At 69.1% G+C, this 10,169-nt stretch overlaps 3 protein-coding genes across 3 annotated transcripts in view; 2 read left to right on the top strand and 1 right to left on the bottom strand.

Annotated features, from left to right (window-relative positions):
* Positions 1-4,366, top strand: part of MNEG_1884 (Chromosome-associated kinesin KIF4) — a gene marked incomplete at both ends in the record, with an annotated part of 7,964 nt that extends 3,598 nt beyond the window's left edge. Inside the window, 4 exons of the mRNA XM_014049640.1 lie at positions 267-591; positions 805-3,387; positions 3,508-3,566; positions 3,734-4,366. Coding sequence (XP_013905094.1) covers positions 267-591; positions 805-3,387; positions 3,508-3,566; positions 3,734-4,366 — 3,600 coding nt within the window. The remainder of the gene's footprint in view (positions 1-266; positions 592-804; positions 3,388-3,507; positions 3,567-3,733) is intronic.
* Positions 4,367-5,283: 917 nt separating this feature from the next.
* MNEG_1883 (putative Cell differentiation protein RCD1) lies at positions 5,284-7,283 on the top strand (the record flags this gene model as incomplete). The annotated part of the gene is made up of 6 exons (XM_014049639.1): positions 5,284-5,572; positions 5,733-5,839; positions 5,884-5,967; positions 6,262-6,396; positions 6,658-6,809; positions 7,097-7,283. 6 exons carry the CDS (start codon positions 5,284-5,286, stop codon positions 7,281-7,283), a joined length of 954 nt encoding a protein of 317 aa, XP_013905093.1.
* Positions 7,284-8,622: 1,339 nt separating this feature from the next.
* On the bottom strand, positions 8,623-10,082 carry MNEG_1882 (hypothetical protein; the record flags this gene model as incomplete). Its single annotated transcript, XM_014049638.1, has 5 exons — positions 8,623-8,836; positions 9,052-9,124; positions 9,346-9,577; positions 9,853-9,961; positions 10,030-10,082. The coding sequence occupies 5 exons, from the start codon at positions 10,080-10,082 to the stop codon at positions 8,623-8,625; spliced, it is 681 nt and encodes a 226-aa protein (XP_013905092.1).
* Positions 10,083-10,169: the final 87 nt, after the last annotated feature.

The following is a 10,169-nucleotide window of genomic DNA, read 5'->3' as shown; positions in this document are numbered from 1 at the left end:
GGGGGGGGGGGGAGGACAACTGGGGTGGGGGCTGGCCAGCGGCCACGGCCGCGAGCGAGAGCTGATTGGAACGGAGCTTGCGAGACCTGCACGCCAGGACATTGCAGCTCAGGGGTCAGCCGTGTCGCGCAAAATCTTATTATTTCTGCTGTGTGCAAGCATCAAACCGGATCGACAGGGATGCACAGAGGCCTGCGCGCCCCCCCAGGCAAGGGTGATAGTTTCAGCGGCCCAGACGCCTGCCCACCTGCTCGCCTTCCCGCCAGGTCACCGCGGAGCGCCAGGTGCTGCAGATCCGGGAGCGCCTCCTGGCGCTGCTCTCGCGCAGCGCCGCCGCGGTGCAGTCGTCCGGCGGCAGCGTCGGCGGCGTCGCGGCCGGCTCGGCGGCGGGGCTGAGGCTGCTCAGGCAGCTGCCGGAGGAGGCTGTCTGGCAGCTGATGCTCGATCTGCGCCTGCAGCTGAGCAGCGGCGGCGACGGCGATGGCAATGACGGCGGCGGCGGCGCGGCTGGCAGCGAATGTGGCGGCGGCGGCGTTGCGGGCGAGGGGGCGGGCTTGCGGCTGACGCTGCGCGGCGAGGCCGTCCCTGCAGGTCAGGTGGGGCGTCGGCACGACGTAACAGCGGCGGCGGACCGCGAGGGGCTAGATCCGTCGAGCGGAGAGCCGTCCCCTCGCTACGGTTGCGGATCACCCAGACACCAGCAGCACCACCATGCCCGAAGCCAGCAGCAGCAAGAGCAGCACCCGGGGCCAGCAGGCGGCGCCCCTCGGGGGTCGGTGGGCATGTCCTTGGGCACCTGGCTAGGCGCGCCCGCGGGCGCCTCCGCGGTGCCGGAGCGCGGCAGCGGCAGCAGCTTTGGCGGCTTTGGCGGCGCAGGGGGCTGGCCGGGCAGTGAGGCCCGGGCCGGGCCGTCGGCCCAGCGGGCGCAGAGCGGCGACAACATGCCTCCGTCCGCGGAGGGCTCCGGCAGCTTCAGCCTGCCGCACATGGCAGAGGTGACGTCACCGTCGTCCCTGCGCCGCGGCGGCGCGTCCCCCGCGCTCGGCGACGGGGAGGAGGACGAAGACCCTTGCCCGCTCGCCGGCCCGCGCGTGCGGCGCGCACGCGACCCCATGCGGTGCTCGACGGCGGCGATCAGCGCGTTCCAGGCACCCCTGTCCCACTGCATGACGCTGGCCGACGTAAAAGAGGACGACGGGGAGTTCTACACCACCCCGGTGGCGACTCCCCTGCCCAGCCCCGGCAAGGCAGCGGCCGGGGCGGCGGCGGGCGCGCCTGGCGGGCGGCGGCACTGGGACGAGCTGAGCTTCGAGGAGCGAATGTCGGAGCTGCAGCGGTGCTATGGAAGGGGGTCAAGGGAGCGGGAGGAGCAGGGACAGGAGCAAGCGCCGGCTGTCGGGCAAGGAGGGCAGCAATTTGAGCAGCAGCAACAGCAGCAGCAACAGCAGCAGCAGCAGCAGCAGCAGCAGCAGCCTGGCAATACAACAGCAGCCAACAGCGGAGCGAGCAGCTATGGCAGAGCACCCAACAGCAGCAGAGCGGCCTCCAGCACTGGCATCGCCCTGCCAGAGCCTCGGCAGCGCACGCCTGTTCGGGCCACGCCTGACACGCACGCTGTGGGAGGCCGGCTGCCTAAGACGCCCGGTTCCACGGCAGCAGCCAGCGGCGGTGCCCACCTCACATCACAAGCCAGTAGAGGGCTGTCGCGGCTGCCAAGCGGCTCGATGCTGCCCTCTTTTCAGTCCGCTCTGCCGGCGACCGCAGCAACAGCCAGCCCCAAGCCGCAAGGCGCGCTCGCGGCTGCCGCGGCGCTGCGCCCGCGGTCGCCGGCGCTCGGACCCGAGCGCAAGGGTTTGGCTTCAGCAGCGGCGGCGGTTGCAGAGCATCACGCGTCACTGCTGCCTTTCAAGCCGGCGGCCGTGCCCCTGCCGCAGTTCACGGCTACCGCGCAGCGCGCAGCTCAGTCCCCAAAGGCGAGTGCCGCAGCCCCTGCGCCGGCCGCCGGCTTCGAGCGGCCCCGCCCGAGCACGGGGCTTTCGGCCTTCCAGGCGGCGCGTGCCGCCGCGCCCGTCGCCGCCGCACCCGAGCGGCAGGCGCCGCAGCAAATGCCGGGCCTCTCCAAAGGTGGCGGCGACGGCGGCGGCAGTGGCGCCCGCTCGGGCGTCGGGCGGGCCTGGACCCCCAGTACGTGGGTGGCGACCGCACAGAGCCACGCACACAGTCAGGGGCAGTCCTCTGGGCACACCACGCCCAGCAGGATTCCGGGCCTGCGCTCGCCGATGCTTACGGCCTCCCCGGCGCAGCTGCCCGGCACCGCGGGGCGCTCGGCGGCGCCGGTAGCGACTGAGCGGGCCCGATCGCCGCAGGTGCTGCCGCTGCAGATGCAGGTTCTCACGGACGAGGTCCCGAGGGCGGATCCGTCCCCCGTAGGAGCTGCCGGGGAGCTTCGGCCCCTTGTGCAGCAGCAGCAGAAGCCGCAGCCGCCGCAGCAGCAGGCCGCGACCGCGGCCGCCGGCGTGTCGGCACCAGGTACTGCGGCCACCGATCCCGCAGCCGTCGGCGCGGACGCGCTGCGCCGCCCCATGAGCTTCACATCCATGGGGGGCCTCCTGGGCTGGGCGGCCGCGGCCGAGGGCCCCAAGCCCGACACGCCGCCCCGCCAGGGCGCGGCGCCCGCCGAGCCCGCGTCCCCTGAACTGCCGCCACCCGCCTCGCCGGCGCCCGAGGGGCTGGCGGTGCCCGCAGTCGGCGGCGCGCCGGGCGCGGCGGGCCAGCAGCTGCTGGGTGGCCGCCTGGGCCTTGTCTGCGACGCGGAGGAGGGCGATGACAAGCCGGCGGCGGGCCGCTTGACGCCGGGCCCAGCAGGGACCACAGGGGCGCTAGACGCGCCAGTGTGCCCCCCTGACGCCGCGGCGCTGCCCGGCCCCGCCGTCGCGACCGTGAGCGCTGCAGCCACTGTGCCAATGCAGCCCACCCCGCCGCCGGCGCTGGTGTTGGTGTGCGCGCGGCCGCTTCAGCAGGCCGCCGGCGGCGCGGCGGGCTCGGTAGTGATGTCATCGGTCACAGGCCCCGCCTCAGCTGTCCCCCCGCTGCCGTGCGATGACGAGGCGTCCGTCACCCTCAGCTGGTCTGACCTGGAGGATGACGACGGCGATGGCGGCAGGGGCGCAGACCAGCGAAGAGCGCCCGGCGCGCTGGCTGACGGCAGCGGCGGCGGCCGCGCGGCGCAGCGGCAGCCCTCGCTGCGGCGAGACAGCTGGGTTTCAAACGGCAGCGGCTGCAGCAGCCGCCTGGGCGGCGGCGGCGCAGCTGCAGGGCTGGGGGCGAGGCCGGGCAGCTGCGCGAGCCCGGGGCGAGTTGAGGACCTCATCAGCCGCATCAACGCGGGTAGGTGCGGGGAGCGGCCGCCTGGCGGTGTTCACGCGCTGCGTTGCTATTTGCGCAGCAGGGCTCCTCTGTGCCCACTCTTGAATCTGCACTCCCCTCTTGTACCTTGTGCACGCGCAGCGCTGGATTCTCAGCAGGCGGAGGCTCAGGTCATCGGCGGTGCGGAGGGCGTTCTGCAGGTGGGCCGCAGCGTGCGGTGCCTCGGGGTCAGGGCCGGCAAGCCGGCCTGGTGCGGCGTTGCAGCATGGCTTGGTGCTGTTTCTGTGTCAAGAACGGTGTCTTACAGACCCTATCTCTGCATATGACACCCCTTTTCAACGTGACACCCCTTTTTAACGTATGCTAGGCAGCGGAGGTGGCGCGCGTGAAGGAGCAGGTTGGACATGCACTGCAGGTGCTGACACGCCCGCCAGCTGCCGCCCGCAGCATCAGCCACGCCAGCTACGCCAGCAGCGGCAGCAGCGCCAGCGCCGCCAGCGCCGGTCCGACGGACGCCGCGCCCCTGAACACGCTCGGCGGCGGCGGGCGCGCGGGGAAGCTGCGCGGCTCGCAGCGGCAGCTGGCTGCGAAGCTCGCCAGCCGGCTGCGCAGCGGCAGCGCCAGCAGCAGCCAGGCGGGCGGCAGCCAAGCGGGCGGCAGCTTGGCGGGCGACAGGCCAAGGGGCCAGCGCTCGGTGGATGCTGACGTGGACAGCGGCAGCGACGGGGAGGGCGCGAGGGACACGCAAGTCGGCGGCGCGCTGGACCGCCGTGCGCCGCCGAACGCAGCCGCGGCGGCGCGGCACAGCGCGTGGCTCAGCACGCAAACGCGCGAGGAGCTGACTAAAATGAATAAGGCGGCGGCTGGCGGTCAGCTGCTGGGCGGCGGCACCGGCGGCGGCAGCGGTGGTGGGGCTGGAGCGTTGAGCGTGCAAAGCGGTGGGAGCCTCATCACGGCCACCGGTGCAGCGCCAAGGGCGGAGGCAGGCAAGCCATTATAAGCCTTCATGCCGTCAAGTGCATTGTGGCTTCAGACTATGGCAAAGTCATCAGAGCAGCTTGCCTCAAGGTGTACAGGATAGTACAGTAGGTTGTGCGTTGGAGAGGAGTAGGAGCAGATAGCAGTGGAAAGAGAGCTGGAAACGTGTGCATGGCATCGCATATGGTTTGTAAGGCCTCGGCTCATTCTGCTTGCAGATTGTCATATTGCAGCACGATCCCTCTGACAGCATTGCCTGCAGCAGCAGGTGATGCCATGGGATGAGTGCTGGAGCAACGTTTGCACAGCATATTGGGGCCAGTCGCACCTGAATTTGGTGCCTGCATGCACACACGCTTGCAGCATGGATGCCCTTGAATGGACAAATACTGCCGCGCTGCAGCACAGTACAGTGCTCAGCAGGATGACGCAGTCGCATGCACATGTGTGGGCGCTCGTACATGAAGTGCTGCTGAGTCGCAACCCTGAAACAAGCCAGCAACACGCGCTGCACATGGCACAGCATTAGCTTGTCAGCAGACTGGCTGTGCCTGGCTGGCTCCCATCAGCATCGAACGCCCTGTGCCGCTCAACAGCAAGGACTGTGTGTGCGTGCCCACAACAGATTACACCCAGCTTGATTACTGCAAAAGTCTCTTATCAGCCGCAGCCGGACGCAACGATCTAGCTGTACTAGGTCATCACGCTCCGCAGCCCTGCATCGCCTCCACCTGCTTTGCGTCGATTTAATGATATAAACAGCTGTATTCTGACACTCAGTGGGCCCGCAACAGGCAAAGCACGAACAACCAAGTGCAGCAACAGCACGGGCAGTGTGCAGGGCAGCCAGAAGCCTTCATCCCGTGTCCAGGCCCTTGTGGCCCGTGGTATCCTTCTGGATCGGTGAAAGGGCGGCCCTAGGGCCGCAGCGGCCGCACCATGAGCAGCAACGAGATTGAGACGTACGTGCACCAGCTCATCAACCCGGCGACACGGGAAAATGCGCTGCTTGAGCTCAGCAAGAAGCGGGAGAACTTCCCTGAGCTGGCGCCATACCTCTGGTACAGCTTCGGCACCATAGCGGCGCTGCTGCAGGAGATCGTGTCCATCTACCCGCTGCTCTCGCCGCCGGCGCTCACGGCGCACGCGAGCAACCGCGTGTGCAACGCGCTGGCGCTTCTGCAGTGCGTCGCGTCGCACCCAGAGACCCGCGGGCTGTTCCTTCAAGGTGAGGTCCACGCCTTCGACGTTGCTTGCCGCATTGAAGCCGCCGCCCCGGGACGGGTGCTCCAGTGACGCCCAGGCGATGCGGCTGGGCCGCAGTAGGGGCCACGGCGTCTGTTGACGCGCCACACTCCCTCCCGCGCTACCCCGCCTCGCACGTTCAGCGCACGTGCCGCTGTTCCTGTACCCGTTCCTCAACACCGTCTCTAAGACGAGGCCGTTCGAGTACCTCCGGCTCACCAGCCTGGGCGTCATTGGCGCACTGGTCAAGGTGCGCGTCTCGCCCTTGCTTTCGGCCCCGCACATAACCGTCAGGAGCGGATGCCGCAGGCCGGGCACAGGGTGTGCGGCGCAATGGCCGAAATCGCGCTGCTGCATGGCGGCCGCACGACGCTGGGCGTCTGTGCGCATGGTGCTGCCGACACAAGCGGGCCGCCGCAGCTTGAAAGCAAGCTGAGCTTGCCTGTCCACCGTTTTGCGAGGTGGCCGCTGTTTCCAAGCAGCGGCTGCGCCTGTTGCCGGCCCCCACCCGCGCATGGTGCTGGTGTGCGGCTGCTCCCAAGACACCTTCGTTGATTCCGCACCAGCCTCACCACCCAGCACCCTTTGCCGGCCCTGATCCTCCCTCCGCCGCCAACGCCCCCCTGACCCCTGACACGCCGAGCCCCTGACGCCCCCACCCCCTGCCCCCAGGTGGATGACACTGACGTCATCAACTTCCTGCTGTCCACAGAGATCATCCCCCTGTGCCTGCGCACCATGGAGATGGGCAGCGAGCTGTCCAAGACAGTGGCCACGTTCATTGTTCAGAAGATACTGCTCGACGACGTGAGCGCCCCCCCCCCACGCCCCGCTGGCGGCGCCGGCGGGCGCGTTGAGCAGTGGTCGCCATATTCGAAGCGGCCCGCCCCGCGCTCCTGCGGCAGGCGCCTCCGCATCACCCCGCGCGCCCGGCGGCCTCGCGCAGCCCGCCTTGGGTCTGCCCACTTATGCTGGTGTCGCTGTGTCCCCCCCTCTCCTCCTCCTCATCCCTGCTTACCCCCTGATACCTCACCCGGCCCCACCATCACGCAACTCCCCTCCTGGCAGGTGGGCCTCAACTACATCTGCGCCACCGCGGAGCGCTTCTTCGCCGTCGGCGCCGTGCTGGGCAACATGGTGGTGATGCTCGCGGAGCAGCCCTCCCCGCGGCTGCTGAAGCACATCATCCGCTGCTACCTGCGGCTCTCGGACAACCCCAGGTGCGCGCGGTCGCGCGCGGCGCCGCGGCCGTCGCTGCGCTGTCTCACCTTGGACGTGCTCGGGCTGAGGAGGAGGGGCGGCGCGGCTGTCGGCGGGGGCAGAGGGTGTCGAGTTGTACGAGTGTCGAGGGACCGGCGAGGCCACTACCTGCGCACTGGCCAACAATGACAACGATGAGGCAGGCCTCCCCGCCTCCGCCCCCGGGCGGCCCATGCACACCCTTGCCCACGCTCTCAACCGGTGGCCTTTGACTGCACCCCCCCCCCCCTCTCCCGCCCCCGCTCAGAGCGCGCGAGGCGCTGCGCCAGTGCCTGCCCGAGCTGCTGCGCAACCCCGGCTTCACGGCGTGCCTCAAGAGCGACGACACGACGCGCCGCTGGCTGGCGCAGCTGCTGGTCAACGTCGGGTTCCCAGAGGCGGCCGCGCAGCTCTCCAACGAGATGCTGCAGCCGACGCCGCTGCAGGGCCAGTGACCGCCGCTGCGTGGCCCCGGCGCCGCGCGCCCCGCGGCAGGGCCGGACGGCCGCGGCCGTCAAGCTTGGGAGATGCGGCCGTTTCAAAAGGGCCGACCTTCTACGCCGTGCTGGCGTTTTGGCTGCGGCTGCCAGGGTCCGGGCAAGTTGTAGGAAATCAGCGATTCAGAGGTGGCTCTGGGCTGCCCTGCGATCTGGCATGAAGGGCGAGCGCTGCGTCGTCACGGCAGGCGTCGCCATTCGCAGGCCTGGAACGTTGGGGCCGCACGCCGCCATGCCCTGCCCATTATGCGCGCTCTGCCGCGGCGCAGCTGCCCCTGCTGCGCTGGCGACGACCTCATACCACTGAGATCCAACTCTTGAGTAAAGGTTGAGCAGTACCGTAACCAGACGAGAGCAGTAGCGAACGAAAGCGATAGTGTTACAGCGGCAGCGTGCGCTCAATGCACACAAAACAGCATGAGCGCGACGCTGCCATGCGCGGGCAGCGGCGCCCAGCCAGTCCCGCGGTCCTCGAGCAAAGCGGTGGAGGCGCGGCTGCCGGGCTGGGAGATGGTGGGTCGCAGGAACAGGATAACGGGATGAGCGACCGCCCACCAGAAGGTTCAGTGAGGGTGAGGTGGCGCGGGCGTGGCCGGCCGTGCAGTGCATCAATCTGTGGCCTGCGGCAGCTGCGCACGGCGGGCTCCAAAGACGGAATCAGGGCCCCGGCACCAGTGCATGCTTTGCTTGGGACCTACATGAAGTGACGTGGCCAACTCGAAACACTTGTAGCAACGATGGCACAGGTGTATCAGTAAGACTGGGTGCAAGCCAGTGTGCTGCACCCTGGCTGCAGGGGTGATGGTCCGCCCGGGTGGCCAGCCACGACTGTTGTTGACTGAGACATTTGACGCCCCAAACCCCGAAAAGTTCACAAGGCGAGCCGTCCCAAAAGAGGAGACGTGCGCGAGATAGGCGGGTGTACGCGTCGCCCCAAGCGGCCACAGCGTTGCGGCCGGCCGTGGCGCCGGACGGCTGTCCGCCGCGCACAACAGTGTGCGCGGCGATGCGCCGCTTGCCCACGGAGGGCGGCCTCTCCCTTCCCAGGGCGTTGGCTGGTGGTGGCAGAGTAGCAGAGAAAACGCGGGCCCAAAGTGACGCCAATCAGCAGCCAACCAATCCTGGTCTAACCTTGCGCCCAAACCTGTCCGTGAGCTGTTCAACTGAGGGGTGGTGTGGTGCGGGCGTGCGCGCACAGATCAATCGGTGGTGGCTGGGGGCAGCGCCTGGCTGGGCCAGCCACGGAGGCGCCCGTTGTCTGTGCTCAAACGTACGGGCTTCACGGGTGCGGGTCTACTTAGGCGGCCTCGCTCGCCGCCGCAGCGGGGACGCCCTTGCCGTTGGCGGCCGCCATTGCGCCGCGAGCCGCCGTCCCGTTGCCGTTGCCGCTCCCATTGCTGCCGCTTTTCGCCACCGGCGCCGCCGCTGCCGCGGCGCCGTTGCCGTTGCTGCTGGCGCCGGCGCCGGCGCCCAGCAGCTGGGCCTTCAGCAGTTCCCTCCTCTCATCATCTCTGGGGCGGTGCATGGGGCGGTGCATATGGATTGAAGAAGTGCATTGGCAAGCCGGCTCACGCACGCTGCTGTACACCACGTCAGCGTGCCAGGGCATGCAGAGATGCACCGACGCCCCGCCCCTGCATACGCCGCCTGCTAGACAACGGGTGTGGCGGTGCCACGCGCATTATGCCGAGCGTCAAGCGGGAGTTGAGTGCCGCGAGGCGCCCACCTCTGCGCGTCGCGCGCCATCTGGCCGCTGAGCTGCGTCAGCTGGGCCATGTGCTGCTCTGACAGGTCGCCACCTGGGGCGCCAGGTTCGAGGAGCGTTGATGAGAAGGATGCGCAGCCAAGCATAAAGAAAATGCTGCATAGCAGCCCTCAATGTGCCAGTTGCCGCAGGGAATGACGGTGTCATCCAAGCCAGCGTTTGCGAGAAGGGCCGGGCAGTGGCTGGGTGCCCAAGGCAGGGTTGGAGTGCTTGCACTTGGCCGAGAGACCCCCGCCGCGTCCCGGCCCCGCGCACCTGCCGCGCCGGTCCGCGCGCCCGCCTGCGCCTGCCTCTGCGCCGCGCCGCCCCACCGCGCCGGCGCGGCCCCCTCGCCGCCCTCGGGCTCGATTGCGGCCCTGACCGCAATGAGCGCCGCCTGCATCGCCGCCAGGCGCTGCTGCTGCTCCTGCACCTGCTTCTGGGTCAGCGAGAGCTGCGCGGTCACGTGCTTGAAGCCAGCCACGAGGTCCTTGTTGATGGACATCGACTGCGTGGATGAGGACGGGGTTCGGACGGAGAAGATGGACTTGTATAAAAGAGGCGGGCAGGGGGGTGCTGCGTGCAGGCAGCTGTTTGGCAACAAGTGGGGGGTGCGCGCGTAAGCGCAAAGCACCGCGCTGTGTGCGCAGTCAGAAGCGTCAAAGAACGGCAATCCCTTAAGGACCAGGCTCAGCCGCCATTCTGCCGTCGCCACAGCCAGACCCTCTCTCCCCCTTGCTGTACCCCCGCTCCCCTTCCCGAGACACTAACACCAGTGCCCACCTCGTCGCGCTGGGCCTGCAGTTCGCTGCACCTGGCGGTCAGCACGCGCTTTGCCTCCAGGCTCTCCTCCGCCACCGCCTTCCACTTGAGAATCTCCGCGCTCGCGGTGCTGCGCCGCGGTCAAGGGTGAAGGTGGGGGAGCACGAGTTTATGTTTGAGATGACCGCTGCCGCCCACAGCCCAGTGTGCAGGTCAGTGTCCATCTCAGGACAGCACTCTGGTCCGTCCATGGTGCGCCGCAAACCACATGATCCGTTGTGCGCGGCGGCGACGCCAGCTGAGCAGCTGCGTCACGCGCGGCCGCACGGGGGGAGGGG

Source organism: Monoraphidium neglectum, assembly GCF_000611645.1.
Source record: "Monoraphidium neglectum strain SAG 48.87 unplaced genomic scaffold scaffold00199, whole genome shotgun sequence".
NCBI lineage: Eukaryota > Viridiplantae > Chlorophyta > Chlorophyceae > Sphaeropleales > Selenastraceae > Monoraphidium > Monoraphidium neglectum.
The sequence above is the reverse complement of the archived record's forward strand: the minus strand, read 5'-3'. Positions and strand labels throughout refer to the sequence as shown.